This window comes from Quercus suber, unplaced genomic scaffold (genome assembly GCF_002906115.3).
Source record: "Quercus suber isolate HL8 unplaced genomic scaffold, Cork oak 2.0 scaffold_144, whole genome shotgun sequence".
NCBI lineage: Eukaryota > Viridiplantae > Streptophyta > Magnoliopsida > Fagales > Fagaceae > Quercus > Quercus suber.
The window spans coordinates 1303580-1320151 of NW_027069605.1; the positions used below are offsets into that span (position 1 = coordinate 1303580).

Here is a 16572-nt window from a genome sequence, read left to right on the forward strand (position 1 = left end):
AAATTTTGATATGGCGGGCATACGAGTACATCCTAACCCTATGACCATAGTACACAGGCCTTTCCATGACATTGTACCCTATGATATTTGCATGGTCTATCTGTACTATCTCTAGAGTCATTCTAACACAGTTGGCTATTATCGGTGTTGCATTTAACGCAACAACCCATATGATGGAGAATTATTGAGCAAACGCGAGGTCACTCCTACTATAGGCGCTAGTTATGCCAGTCTTTAGAGTACCTAGGGATAGGTTCTTTAGGTCACTCCTACTATGCCGGTCCTGATATTATTCTAGATGACCCTGCCTATACGATAGGTTCTTTTAAGGGCTTTATTACAAAGGCCACAGATTATGCTACCTGGTTTTTAGAGTCATACGCTGGACCCATTATCGATGATTGCCCTATGAGCGGGGGCAGAGTACTTGGAGGTATTGCACGTGCTTGGCGAGCTTCAGAGGCCAGTTTGAGATTACATGTATAGACCTTGCAGGCTCGAGTGAGAGATCTTAAGAATGTTGCTGTAGCTAGAGAGGGGTATACATAGGAGGAGATTGTCAGGGGTGCTAGGTCATGAGAAAGAGCGATGGCAGAGGGATCAGGAGAGCCAGGTCACTACCATGGAAAGATAGAGAAGTCAGCATATTGCTGAGATAGCTTTGCTCTAAGGGTATATTGGCATCTTGATCGATGAGATGAAGGAACAGAGGATGCACATGCATTCAACACCTACTATTCCGAGCAAGGATCCTTCCATTCAAAGACATAAGCATAAGTATATGCCAATTCCTCCAGGTCCTACTGGCAATTGGGGATTTGCCCTCATTTTAGATTAGGCATGAGGCCCTGCACTAGGATGGGCCCCATTTCAAACTCCAAGATAAGTTCTAGGCTCTTCAGCTAGGCGAGTCAAACCTTCCGGTCTAGCTGCTAATGATGATGCCAATGAGAGTAACGCTGAGCGCTTTGCTAATGACTCCCATAGAGATGATGACTCCCTTAGATTAGTCGTGCCCTTATGGCATAGGAACCATGCCCTATATAGGGAACAAGATAATAAAGGGCACTATATCTAGTCTTATGGCATAGGAACCATTTATATAGCACCCTTACGTGGAAGGACTAATTTTACTACCAAAGTATCGGTTCGGAATTTAAATACGGCTTGGGAAGGTGTTAGGCACCCAAGACCGCCCAACCCGTGAATCGACTTCCACTTATTGTGTCTTGCGTCTTAATCTCATTAAAAGCATGTTCAACATTGCATTCTAAACTTATTCACATACTAACATACATCTAAGCATACAACATGGCATTGCATCACATAGCATTGAAACCCTAACATACATCTAAGCATACATCTTATCTCATACTCCCAAGGGTAGAAACATATCATGGCAAGATCATACAAACATGTTATTGCATCTCACTATTAAGGAAAAGACAAACAAGCACGCATTATCCATGTTTATCATCCAAAACAATGCATGTTCATATGAATGCATGTCTTACCTCATTGCATCACAACACTTATGCATCAATGCATGGTTATATCATATGCATGTTCATGGCAAAGCAAAGATTTAATTAAAAGGAAACTCTAATCTAACATGTGAAGAGCAAACAAACACTTTTAACAGAGAGGCAGAGAATTAAAAAGCATAAAACAAAGCAAGACATGAGCATATTGCATAAACGGAGTAAAGAAATAGAAACAAAAAAGGTTGAATTAGGGTTCTGGGCTTGAGTATGTGTACACATACAAAGGGCCTATGTACGTAGCCCAGTTGCATGCATACACATGCAGAAAGCATTCATATGCATACACGCTTAGAAACCCTAACCAAAAAAGCAAGAACAACAAAACAGAGCAGTAACTTAAAACCAAGAGTCTAACAGCCTAACATGCTTTAAAACATAAAACAAAGAACACCTAAACTAAACAAGCATATTATAACATAAGCAAACAAGAAAAACAAAGAGAATAGAAAGATTAAAACAAGAAAATGAAAAAGGAAGTTTAGAACTAATACCTCAAAAACAGTAGCTCTTTGGCTTGATTTTGACCATTCCTCTCAGTCAAATCTATTCATAATCAAACAAAATTTATTAGTAAACTTTAAAACTCGAAGATCAAGACAAGAAAAGGTCCCAATCAAAAGAAAATTGACATGAGGATGTTTTGTGAAAAACTCCTTGTTTGATTCACTATTTCTAGTAAATCTTAGGTTTTCCCTCAGGATTTTCTATATGTTTTGAAAAGGTACCATGTATGGCTTTTTATGTTAAGAAAATGGGGTTTTGGAATGGCTTCGAGACGATGTGGGATTCATTCCAAACCTCAGCTTTAATGTAGAAAAACTTGTCTTTCATAGTTTCTAGAACCCTAGCATGCGTACGCATGCCCATGTATGCATACGCATCCATGAAACTTGCATACGCAGATCTAGAGCATGGGTATGCATATGTGTGTCTGCATATGCATGCCTTAGGGATTCTGTGGCCTTCTTTTCCAGAAATAGATTTATTTAGCTCATAAAAGAGTTATATTTTTCATAAAAATCTTCCTCAAGTCAAATTAAGTCTGATTGAGGCCTAAATCAACCTTGGGCTTTAGAGTTTTACCATCATTGGGGAACGGGAGTCCGAGTCATAAGGGGTACAAAATGCGGTGTCTACAACTGCCAGATTTTCACCATAAAAAAAAGGCGAAATGCTGCCGGATTTTCATCGTAGAAAGTTGGCAACAATTCCAAATATGCTAGCAAAGCATTGATCAAGACCACCTCCCTTAAAAAAACAAACCTCAAAAGCCCAATATTGTTAAAGCCCCGAAAGCTAAAGCTAATAGCTTGTTTTTAATTGCCAATGTTTGAAAATTAAGATTTTACCAAAACAAAGGATTGTCTCCAGACAGGCGTTGTGGAGTTCCTAACACCTTCCCTGCATGTAACTAGACTTTCGAACTTAAGAATCAAGATTTTTTTCCCCATCCATGTTAGATTAGGAAAAATTACCATTTTTCTAAGTCTAAGATTGGTAATAAAATCAAATAAAGTCAAGTGACCAATCACACCTTAGAAAAAACCTAATGATTGGTGGCGACTTCACTCACCTTTGGTAATAATAGGTTAAAATTGACTCATTCAAGTCACACACCAGAGGTTCTACCCTCATTTCATAGCACTCGAGCTCAGAGCCCGCCTTAAGGGCTCGAGCATTGCCGCAATGGATGGTCAACTACTGCGAGGCATCAACAACACCTAAACATGTAGATCTAAGCACAAACAAGGTATTTTGGCATATCCTAGCCCAAGAAGGCTAGGCCAACATCATCAAAGTGATAAAACATGTTAGAAAGTAAGGAGACGTGCTATAAAAGCAATAAAACATGCTAGGAAGCAAGATAAAGCAAGGATAAGCTAGAAAAGCAATAAAGCATGTTATGAAGCAAGAAAAAGCAAGATAAAAGATGATAGGAGATTAAATGGGTGTAGATAGTAGCTAAAAAACTACATGTACACCCCTAAACCTCAAATCCAAGGTCCTAAGACCAAGGAGAGGAAAAAGAGTTCAAGAACTCCACCTCTTGATTGTTAGGAAAAGAGGGAAATCAAAAGTTTTTTGATGAGTTTAGGAAAGAATTTAGAGAGGAAAAGAGAAAGAATTTTGCTCCAAAATGCCAAAAATCTTCTTTTTTGGTTTGAGGGGGGTCTGGGGGTATTTATAGGCTTTTTTTACCCTTTAGCTTTTGGCAGCCATTTAGTGGCCACCAGCCAGCTCCAGCAGCCCTTTAGGGTGCGCTGGGCTGGCTGCTAATGTCAGCAGTCTTGACTTTTTTTGGTGCTAGCTTTGTTCGCATATTTGAAGGTCCTCCCAGACTCCGATTGAGCTAATCTTGGTGTCCCTAGAAAGACCTAGATGTGTTGTTTCTAGAACACTAAAGAAATTGAAATCCTAACAGTCAAATCAAAAGTTATGGCCTCAGGAAGCGAGCTGACATTCCCAGCATAGTTTTCAAGATATCTTAACCATTTTAACTCCTACTTCGACCCATGAATAGTCGTTAGAAAGGGAATTCAATAATCTTTTCAATGACACTAGGCCCAATTTGTTCTAACAATTGGATCAAAATTATGGTTTTTAATGCCTTTAGAGTCAACCTCGGGTCAAAGTTAGTCAAAGTTGACAAAAATCTCCGAGTAGCTCGAGTTTGGTGTAAAAGAATGAAAAATGTTGTTTTTGGTTAATTTTGACCGTCTTTGACTTTTGGTCAACCTAGGGTCGACCAAGAGCATTTTGGTCAGTTTGACCCAAAAAGGCACTTCAAGTGCTCCGATACCCGAACGAGTTGCACCATGTCAATCAAGATGTTTTCGCGGCCCCATGGAGAAATGTTAATAATTTTAGAATTTTTAGGGTTGGGCACACAAATCAAGGATGGACAAAATACAATATCTACATGCCTCATGAGAGGACCTTACAAAATTCTTTTATGATAGACCACCCTAATCTAGCCCCCTTTTTTTTTTTTTTTTTTTTGTGTGGCTACAAGCTTCTTTTATGTAAGGGCTAGACCTTAATCTCAAGTTGCACCATAACTTCAGTCTAGTTCCCTCAAACGGCACTAATTGTAATGGGTTCAAATCTGGTCCCGTTGACTTTCCTTTAATGAATTTATTAATTGAACGAGGCTCTGTTGAAGCTAAGTATATCATGAGTCATCGGGACGATGTCCTCAGTAGAAGGCGCGTGAGAGTTTTAAAGAAAAGAAAATGTCATCTGGGGAAGTCTCTTTGGCCAAGTCAAAAAGTGTCCCTGAAAGGATCAAAGAAAGTACTCTGGAAGGTTTCCTCAAACAAAGGGAGTCCTCGGGCAAGTCTCACTAGCCAAGTCAAAGTGTGTCTGTGAAAGGGTCAAGGAGAGTACTCCAGAAGGTTTCCTCATACAAAGCGAGTCCTTAGTCAAGGTCAGAGTGTGTCCCTAAGAGGGTTAAAGAGAGTATTATGAAAGGTCTCCTTGGACAAATAAGAGATAGTCCCGAAGAGGGTCTAAGTCTTAGGAGAATTTAAGAGAGAGAGAGAGAGAGAGAGACCCATAAACAAAAAGGTCTTCCTCTCTATGTGCGGTTGTCGATGCTTAAGGGAGGAATATGTGGTGTTGGGTGAATAGACAATGTGTTGTTGTATTTTTTTTTTTTTTAATAGTGGGACCCCCATAGTAATTAATTATGATTTTCTTCCATTCCCAAGAATCATATGGTTTCTTTAATAATAATAATGAATTTCATAATTAGATTTAACTCAATCTTTTACGGTGGAATTTGAATTTGAATCTTGCCTACATCTTAAGAAGCAAATTAGTACATTTTTGATAGTATGTTGACTTGATAGTAAAAAACAATCATTATGGGGTAGATCCCATAGGTTATTGTTCTCAATAGCAAAGATAGATTATTTTCCTATAAATTTTGGCCCACTCGTAATTATGTGTAAATTAGTTATATAATTTTAAATCAATAAAATTTCATATACTACATAATAAAAAATGCATCCTACATCATTACCTCAACTCCTCAAGTGGCTTAATATCCTCGTTTCTATGATAAAAAACAAGGTGGCTTAATGTGTGTATATATATATATATATATATATCATATTATATTATATTATTATATATAATAAAAGTTTGACTTAGAAGCCGGGTTGCGCCACGTGACTTCACCAAATTATAGAAATTTTGTTAGATTTTTAAAATATATATAATATACATCTCTATCAATTTTTTAGATAAATACAAAAACTTAATTGTTGTTATCTTTTGTTTAAGTTACATATGATTTTTAATTAAAGTGTGCATCTTGGGCAAATTATTTGTTATTTTCAGAATTTTGTCTACTACTTTATCATCTCTTTGGATAAAGTTTGATGAACACAAAAACTTAATAATTTAATAATATATCAATCTCTTCTTTGGATAGACTTCTCTTAAGGGAAAATAACACTTTGTATAGACACAAATGCCTAATAGTGTATTACAACTAATCAATTATATTGAAGATTAAAATTTAAAAAAAAAAAAATTGTTTCTAATATTTTTCTGTAATTATTTTTTCCTTCACGTTTTTTCGTTTCTAATACTTTTCTTTTATTTTTTCTCTTCACTTTTCCTCCTATTTTGGTTAATCTATTATGCTTTTTTTTAGTAAAGGATAGAAGGTTTTTTTTGATAGATGGATAGAAGGCTCATCTACTAAAGTCTATCAACTTCTTATTTATTTTCACTGTCACACGGCTACTTCAGCTTTCTTTTAATATATATAAACTCTAAACTTCACCTTTGTATCTTCGTATCAACTCTTTCTCCACCATTAATTATCATTCTCATAATTCCTAAATAGAAAATTTTATACATTCCTCACCTCCTTTCAACCCTTGCAGTTTTGAAAACCCTCCTCCTCACCCTCTAAACGGATAGCAAAACAATAACTAAATTATTCATGCATTATGTACTTTTAAAAAATATATATATATATATATATATATTTTTCAGTGTTGAATATTTTATATAACTTCATTGACCTTTTTGTAACGTACAGGGAAGAACAAGTGCTTTCGTGAGTCAAACTTGCCGTGGCAATTGTTAGCCTCCTGATTCTCATTGTGGCACTGCGCAATTGTAAAAATAACTCCAGCAATGGCACCCAAAGCGATGTTATTACCAGCAGCAGTAGTCAAATCACTATCCAACTTGCCCAGCTCTGAACTAAATATGACTTGAAGGCTTTTGTCTTATAGCCTACCTCTGTCCACGTATTCAATGTTAGAGGTATGTATTTCTCTTTTTATTTTTATTTTTTTTTTCATATAAGAAAGGTACTTCAATGTCCATGAGTTGGACTATCTTGCTGACAAAAAAAAAAAAAAAGACCTAACAGGTAATTTTGATTCTACATAATACATTGCTATTTTCATAACTTACACAAAAAATTTGATTCTACATAATACATTACTATCTTCATAACTAACAAAAATTAATGAAGCCAATAAACTAAAAGATAGAGGTGGTGGGAAAAAAAGGGGCAAACCTAATATTGATTAATATATCATTTAGATTTGACACATTATATCAAGAGATAATATTTTAATTAATTGTTCAACAAAAATTTTTATGTAAGAGGGAGAAAATATATTATTTTTTTGGATATATTTGTGGAGGCCATTATTAAAAATATATGTTATATATAATATATGAGTATGCAATTCTTTCTTTTGAAATATATGGTATGCCTCTTATATATATATGGTTGTCTTCTACAACTCTTCAAAGGTAGGGGTCTTAAAATTATTTTTGATAGCTAAGTTTATATTTTCTTAGTGTCAAAATTTATATATTTATTTATATTTTCTCAATTAAATTAGAAGTCGTGGATATTATGAGCATAATATATTTTCTTTTTCTTCTTGATCACTTCTTGTATACTCTATTGATTCTTTTGACCTTTTTAGGTAGCTTCCTTGAGCATTACATCAGTTCTTTATCTCAAAGATGAAGTTTCCATTGTTACCGGATTGGTATTTATGTAACCCTTGCAAGCAAACATGAATATTTTTTTAGAAGAAAACATACATGAAATTAAAAGTTATTCCAAAGTGGGCTCACACAAACATGCTCTCACTCTTAGTCATACAATATCATTATATTGCGGCTTCATTACATGCACAACTCATATAGCTCACCAACTATTATGCATGTGTAAACATGATATATAAGTAAGTAAATTATAGCTATCTGTAAAATGAAAAATAATAATGTAATTAATTTTTCTATAAAGTTTTTATTAGATTTTTCAATATATATATATATATATATATATATTTTGTTCTTATCCTCTTCTCCTATAATTTCTAAGTTGATAAAATTTTCAATTTGAATACAATCCAAAAATTCTTCATCTAATCTTTTTATTATTAATTTATCTATAATTTCTAAGTGATTTATTTAATTAGAAATAGGAGATTTATGAGTTCTAGCATTCTAGGGGATTAGAATTTTGGTTTCACACTAATAGTTCATATCAACGTTAATTTAATATGTATATACAACTACTAATATCAACCTTTAATTTTACTTTTTATTTTTTTAAAACACTTTATGGATAGACACAAAATTATAATTGTTCTTATCAACTTTTTTTTTCTATACATTTCTATCAATTTTTTAGATAAATATAAAAACTTAGTTATCGTTATCTTTTATTTAAGTTACATATGATTTTTAATTAAACCGTGCATCGCACGGGCATAATACTTTTATATATATATATATATATATATCGTGTATGTATGTGTGTTTGTTTCAAAAATAAAAAATATAAATAGCTTAATATAAATCTTATAAGTTGTATAATATTCTTTCATCGTATATTTCCTCTTAGTGGCTAAAAAAAATACACTCTCAGAGAATCTCTGCAAAAGTTTAAATACAACTTGTATAATTATTTTATTTTAATGACACAACTTGTATTATATTTAAATTTTTTCAAAACATTTAAAATGTAGATTGGAACAAGGTGAGCAAATAGAATTGCAGCACACAATACACAACAAATGTTTTTCTTTTGGAAAATACTTTCCTTATTTTAGGTGTTTGCAATACACTTGGTCAAACTTAAAATCATTTTCTATTAAGTAGGAAACAACTCAGCCTTTGAGGCTAAAAATGTTATACGTTTTTTAAGGACATAAACATTTTAAGCCATTTTCAACCACAGCGTAATAGAAACCTAAACAATGATAGAAATATCCCAAAATCTTCCAAATATCCTCTATGCATCCAAAACACCATTGAAACCTTCATAAAGAACAAAAATACATGTGAAATCTGTAATATTACTGGAATACCATAGAAACTTCTAAAATCTTCAATAACAAAAAAAACCAAAAAATACACTTAAAATGTCAAAAATACCCCCATGAAGAGGGAAGAAAGTATGGCGATTGATCCTAGCATAGTGGGCCAGGCTGTTTACTGTTCAAGGGCCGTAAAATGGACAAGCCTATTGTGTGCAAGGCCTGTTGAGGACGGATCTGTAATGAACGGATGAAGTATAGACAGATTGACTGGCCATGGGTTAGATGGAGATCCTAAATAGGAATACTTGCGGCACACACCATAGAATCCTAAGGGAAACAAAATCCTATTGTGAGGAGGATTCCAGAGGTTGTGTATATTGATGAAGATCTTCTCTATAAGGAAAAGACTTGTCCATCATGTTTTAGACTCCTCAAGAGGATTTCTACAAGGGAAGACTTCGATTCCAAGTAAAAAAGGTCAACTTTCGATTACTATAGAAGCCCCAATACCCTCACAAAACAAGGTATGCATAATTGACCCTCTCTAGCACTCTGGAATTGTAAAAGATTCTAACTTGACCTTCGGAGGGTATTTGGCCGGCACCACACTAGTGCTCTCTGTTTAGGTCTTTCTTCTTTCTTGTGTTGTGAAGGTTGCACTCCGAACATGCGAGTACGTGTGCTCACTAATGGTTTTTTCGGTATCATCAGTTGGTGCCGTCTGTGGGAAGGAACGAGTAATCAGTCGTTGCTTTATCCCTGAGACAAAAGAGTTTCATGGTGCTCACTCGCTCGATGGCAACCACCAACGACATCCAAGGAGAGGAACCACCCACAACTACCCTCGAGAGACAGGTCCAAACTCTCACCGCAACCGTGGAGTGTCTCACCAAACAAAACCACGACCTAGAAAAGCAGCTGCGCCAGAAAAACGCAGCACCAAACAATCAGAGGGAGGACCAGGAAGGTACTAGTGCCATGTGAAGAGATCGAGAGGGGCCTGAAGGCAACAATGCCCCAAGCAGGCTAGAATGGCAAAACTTGAGCTTCTTATCCCTCATGGATACAGCTCCACCTCTTATTGTCACGGAGATACAGGTGATGAAGGAACAGATGGAGGTCATGATGAACGCCCTTAAGGGATGAGTGTCCAACAATCTTGACGACCTAGTCAACCGGACCGACTCTCCATTCATCACCCCCGTCAATTCCTTTCCCTTACCACATAAGTTCCGCATGCCGCAGATAGAAAGTTACGATGGGGTCAAGGACCCTCTAAACCACCTGGAAACCTTCAAAACCTTGATGCACCTTCAAGGGGTAGCAGAAAAAATTATGTGCAGAGCCTTCCCTACAACGCTGAAGGGCCCTACAAAGATATGGTTCAGTCGACTGACGCCGAACTCCATTAGCACTTTCAAGGAACTAAGTGCTCAGTTTACTTTGTACTTTATCGGGGGACATAGGTACAAAAAGTCCACGGCATGCTTGATGAGCATCAAGCAGAGAGAGGACAAGACGCTGAGATCCTACATAACCCGCTTCAATAAGGAAGCGCTTTCGATCGATGAAGCCGACGACAAGATATTGGTAGCAGCCTTCACAAATGGGCTGCAAAAGGGTAAGTTTTTGTTCTCACTATACAAAAACGACCCAAAAACCATGTCAAAAGTACTCTACAGAGCCACTAAGTACATGAATGCTGAAAACGCACTACTAGCTCAGGGAGAGAAACCCAGGAAGAGAGAGCAACAGGGAGATGAACGGCAGGACCAAGGGCAGAAGAGACCAAGGACAGGAGACAGAAGGGATGAAAGACGCCCTAAACTCCAGAGAGGAAGGTTCACAAGCTTCACACCACTGAATGCCCCAATAGACCAAGTCCTGATGCAGATCAAGGACGAAGAGGCACTAACATTTCTAGGGAAGCTAAAGAGCGACCCAAACAAGTGACCTAGAGACAAGTATTGCTGCTTCCACTGTGATCACGGTCATGACACAGCCGATTGCTACAACTTAAAGTAACAGATTAAGGCCCTTATCAGACAAGGGAAGTTGCAGAAATTCTTCAGCAAAGAGAGAGTGGGTCTAACTCCTCAAGAGCAGGCCTCCTGATTGGATAATGAGCGTCCTAGACCCCCTATTGGAGACATAAGGATGATTGTAGGGGGAACCGCGGCTACTGGCTCCTCCAAAAAAGCTCGAAAGACGTACCTCAAGATGGTCCAAAACGTCCAACTAATGGGCTCCGTACCTAAGACAGCAAGGAAGGAAAGCCCCATCATTGGGTTCTCTGAAGAAAACGCAAGAAGACTTCGCCACCCTTACAACGACGCACTAGTTATCAGTATACATATGGAGGACTATAATGTTCACTGAGTGTTGATCGACAACGGCAGCTCGGTTAACATTCCATACTATCCAGCATTCCAGCAAATGGGGATTGACAGAATGCGATTAATACTAACGAATGCTCCGCTGGTCAGTTTCGGAGGAACAAGGGTATTCCCGTTAGGCTCGATCACATTCTTAGTGACGGTGGGTGATTATCCTCAGCAGATCATGAAGGATGTAACATTCCTTATGGTCGACTGCTCATCTACCTACAATGGTATTCTCGAACGACCCACACTTAACTCGTGGAAAGCAGCAACATGACATACCACCTGATGATCAAGTTCCCTACAAATTATGGGATTGGGGAGTTGCGAGGAGACCAGGTGGCCGCCTGTGAATGTTACATTGCCATGCTAGAAATGGAAGATCACCAGTAGTCCATATGTATAGAAGAGCAATAGACCATAGCGGAGCCAATTGAAGAATTGGAAGAGATAGCACTCGATGAATCAAGGCCTGGACGGAAGACAAGGATGGGGACGCTTGCCAGCCAGCCAGTGCGTCAAGCCCTCGTAGCATTCCTCAAAATAAACCAAGACGTATTCGCGTGGAGCCATGAGACAGAGCAATAGCGGAAGAAGTTAGAAAACTACTAGAAGCAGATTTCATTTGAGAAGTATATTACCCAGGCTGGTTGGCGAACGTAGTCATGGTCAAGAAGGCTAACGAGACAGAGCAATAGCGAAAGAGCTCAGGAACGAGACAGAGCAATAGTGGAAGAGCTCGGGAAACTACTAGAAGCAGATTTCATTTGAGAAGTATATTACCTAGACTGGTTGGCGAACGTAGTCATGGTCAAGAAGGCTAACGAAAAGTGGCGAATGTGCGCCGATTTCACGAACCTTAACAGGGTGTGCCCGAAGGACAGCTGCCCCCTCCCTCGGGTAGATACTCTGGTAGACTCAACGGCCAAACACCAACTCCTAAGCTTCATAGATGCCCTTTTCGGCTACAATCAAATCAAGATGAAGGAAGCTAATCAAGAGAAAACTTCCTTTGTCACCAGCCAAAGACTTTTCTACTACAAGGTGATGTCATTCAGACTCAAGAACGCAGGAGTAACGTACCAGAGACTAATGAACAAAATGTTCACACACCAGATTAGGAGGAACGTACAAGTCTACATTGACAACATGTTAGTAAAAAGCCTGCGCGAAAATGACCACCTAAACGACCCCAAAGAGACATTCGACACCCTTCGGTCATACAACATGAAGCTAAATCCAAGCAGGTGCGTGTTCGAGTAACGGCGGAGAAATTCTTGGGATTTATGGTATCCCAAAGAGATATAGAGGTCAACCTGGAGAAGATACAGGCTATCATGGAGTTAAAACCACCGAGGATGGTGAAAGGGGTGCAAAGCTTGAATGGCAAAATTGCATACTTAAACAGATTTGTCTCAAAAGCAACAGACAAATGTCTACCATTCTTTTGCACCTTGAGAAAATCGTTCGAATGGACGGACGAGTGCCAAAAGGCATTTGAAGACCTAAAGAAATACCTTGCCTCCCCACCATTGCTCAGCCCGTCCAAACCAGGGGAAGAACTCTACCTCTACTTAGTAGTTTCGCAAGCGGCGGTCAGCGGCCTTAGTAAGAGAAGAAGAAGGGTCACAACGACCCGTCTATTTTATAAGTAAAGGTTTCTGAGGGGCAGAAGAGAGGTACCCCCAGATAGAGAAGTTGGCCTTCGCATTGGTGACTGCAACCCGAAAACTCAAGCCATACTTCCAGGCCCATACCATCATAGTCTTGACGGATCAACCACTAAAAAGAGCCATGAGCAGCCCTGAAGTTGTCAGACGAATGACTCTGTGGGCAATAGAGCTGGACGAGTTTGATATACAATATCGCCTGCGAACTGCAATAAAGGGGCAAGCTGTTACAGACTTCATCGCTGAATATACTTAATCAGAAGGCAAGGTGGCAAACGCCCTCAGAGAATGGAGCATCCACATGGATGGATCGTCAAACAGGCAAGCTGAAGGTGCCAGTGTGGTAATCCAAACCCCTGACGAAGATAAAATCGAATGCATGATTCGACTGGACTTCCAAACAACCAACAACGAGGCCAAGTATGAAGCATTGGTGGCAGGATTAGACCTCGCGAAGGCAGCAGGTGCTGAAACCATGGTCATACATTGCGATTCCCAGGTAATAACAAGTCAGATAAATGGCATCTACGAGTGCAAAAATGAAAGGATGAAGAAGTACCTGGAAAAAGTCAAGAATAGGATCAGCAGACTCGAAGTTAGATTTGTTCAAATCCCAAGAGAGGAGAATGAATGTGCCAACAGGTTGGCAAAAGCCGCCTCGGCAGAATTTATGTTAGTCTCCGATCAAGTATTGTCGTTTGTCCAAGTTTCCTCAATTATTGATGACGGAACAAAAGTGTAGGAGGTGAATTCTGAGAAAAATTGGACTACACCATTAATAGCATACTTGAAGACGGGCACACTACCAGACGGAAAAGACGCAGCCAAGAAACTGAAAGTCCAAGCCTTGCAATTTGTGTTGATCAATGATGTCTTATAGAAAAAGGGATTCTCACGACCATACCTAAGGTGTTTAGGTCGCGAGGAAGCAGACTACGTAATGAGAGAAGTCCATGAGGGTATCTGTGGAAACCATTCAGGGGCACAGTCCTTAGTGCACAAATTGATTCAAGCAGGGTACTATTGGCCTACAATGCAAAAGGACGCACAAGCTTACGTTAAGACTTGTGACAAATGTCAAAGGTTCAGTAATTTGATTAGGGAACCAACTGAGGAACTAACACCCATGACGGCCCCTTGGCCATTCGCCCAATGGGGACTAGACATCATGGGCCCCTTCTCGACGGTTGCAAGGCAGCTAAAATTTCTAGTAATTGGTATCGACTACTTTACTAAGTGGGTGGAGGCAGAGGCCCTAGCCACTATCACGGAGAAGAACGTCCAGAGTTTTGTATAGAGAAATATCATATGCAGGTACAGGATACCCAGAATGCTCGTCTCCGACAACGGAAAGCAGTTCGACAACAGTGCGTTCAGGGACTTCTGTTCAAAGCTGGGTATTAGGAATCCCTACTGTCGCCCGCACACCCACAGGCCAATGGGCAAGTCGAAGTCACAAACCGGTCCTTGCTCAAGATCATCAAGACCCAGCTTGAGAGGGCTAAGGGCAACTGGCCTAACGAACTACCGAGCGTCTTATGGGCATATCGTACGATGGCAAGAACTACAATGAGGATAAGAACGAAAAGGCCTTGTGGCTTCAGCTAGACCTGGTAGACGAGGTTCGGGCTATAGTAGAGTAGAGGTTGGCACGATACCAGAACCTCATGGCAAAATACTACAACTCCAATGTCAGATATAGAGACTTTCATATCGGAGATCTTGTGCTACGGAAGGTAATGGGAGCTGCTAGAGATCCTTCACAAGGAAAGCTCGGCCCCAACTGGGAAGGACCATACAAGATCTCATCATGGCAAAGGAAAGGGACTTACCACCTCGAAACTTTGGACGGACGGAAGTTGCAGCACCCATGGAACACGGAGCACCTATGGAGATACTACCAGTAAAGATGACATAAAGAGCATCGACACTCCCTAGTTTCCAGTTTATTATTGAGTTTTATTAGTTTTTACTTCGGACAATTTTTCTATTATTTAGTTTTACTATCGCTAGTTTTTACTTCGAACAATTCTTTCCACAAATGCCTTTTAAGCCCAAGGGGGCAGGTACTTTTTCTACATGGTTTTCTTTCAATAAGAGAAAATGTTCAGACACGACTTTGTTTTTCCTACTTAATTTACCAAGTCCAATGGTGGACGGATATAAATTAAGTCCACAAAGTGGACGGACCATCCCAAGGGGATGAATTTACAAAGTCCAATAATGGACGGATATAAACTAAGTTCACAAGATGGACGGATCATCCCAAGAGGATGAAAAGTTCTAAGTCTAAAAGTGGACGGGTATAACTAAGTCCACAAAGTGGATGGACCATCTCAAGGGGATGAATTTACAAAGTCCAATAATGGACAAATATAACCAAGTCCACAAGATGGACGGATCATCCCAAGAGGATGAAAAGTTCTAAGTCCAATAATGGACAAATATAACCAAGTCCACAAGATGGACGAATCATCCCAAGAGGATGAAAAGTTCTAAGTCTAAAAGTGGACGGGTATAACTAAGTCCACAAAATGGACGGATCATCCCAAGAGGATGAAAAGTAATAAGTCTAAAAGAGGATGGGTATAACTAAATCCACAATGTGGACGGATCATCCCAAAAGGATGAAAACCCAAAGTTCAAAAATGGACGGAAATAAATAAAGCGGACGAATATAAATAAGGTCCACAAAGTGGACGTGCCATCCCCAAAGGATGAATGTTCTAAATCCACAAAGTGGACGGGCCATAAAATGGACGGATATATCCACAAAGTAGACAGAATTCCACAAACGAAGTATCAAACAAGTGAATGGATAGAGTCCAAATAGAAACAAGGTCAAGTAAAGATAATAATAATAATAATAATAATAATAATAATAATAAAAAGAGCCCGCAAATGGAAGATGTCTACATGATCCCAAAGCACATGACGGAGTAGTGGCATATTGTTCTCCAAATATTCTTACATAAAAAAATAAAAAATAAATAAAATAAAAAATAAATAAATAAAAACTAAATTATTAAAAATTATTAATGTACAGCAGGAGTATCTTTTTCCTCAGTATGACGGGCTTGATCATCCTTAGGGTCACTTTCAACTACTGTCTGGTCAACTGGAGCTTCATGGATAGGGGGGTCCTCACCAAAAAGATCGTCCGTATCATCTGATTGGGCGGGTTGGATGGACGTTTGCTCAGGGGCATTAATGGTGATGGTTGACAAATCCAGCTCTGGATTCAAGGCCTTCACCTGACGAATGGCATCTTCAAAACCATCGTTATATTAAAGGCTAAGCTCTGAAATTAGGGCGTCGGAGTCACGATACTCCCGTATCGCGACCTCCTTAGCTTGACAGATTTCCTTGTCTTTTTCCTCCAGTGCTTTCTTCAGGTCCTCCGTCAGCTTGATACATTCATCCCTAGCTATTTTAGCCATTTTAAGTTTCTGCTTCTAGACGACCTTCCAGGTCTTCAACTCAAGTAACTCGTCCTCACGAACACGGTCTAAGGTCGTCTCATAGTTGAGACACTGTCCCATCATCCCCTTCATCATAATCATGGCCTAAAAGAAAATTTAAATTAAATTTAATAAATAAATAAAAAAAAAAGGGGGAAAGGACGGACAATATGACGACAGATGAGTTACCTTAGCGATGCTAA

At 38.8% G+C, this 16572-nt stretch overlaps 1 protein-coding gene across 1 annotated transcript; it reads left to right on the forward strand.

Moving 5' to 3' along the window:
• The first annotated feature begins 10093 nt into the window (after positions 1-10093).
• Positions 10094-10810, forward strand: LOC136068966 (uncharacterized). Its single transcript, XM_065776912.1, has one exon. It carries the CDS (start codon positions 10094-10096, stop codon positions 10808-10810), a length of 717 nt encoding a protein of 238 aa, XP_065632984.1.
• Positions 10811-16572: the final 5762 nt, after the last annotated feature.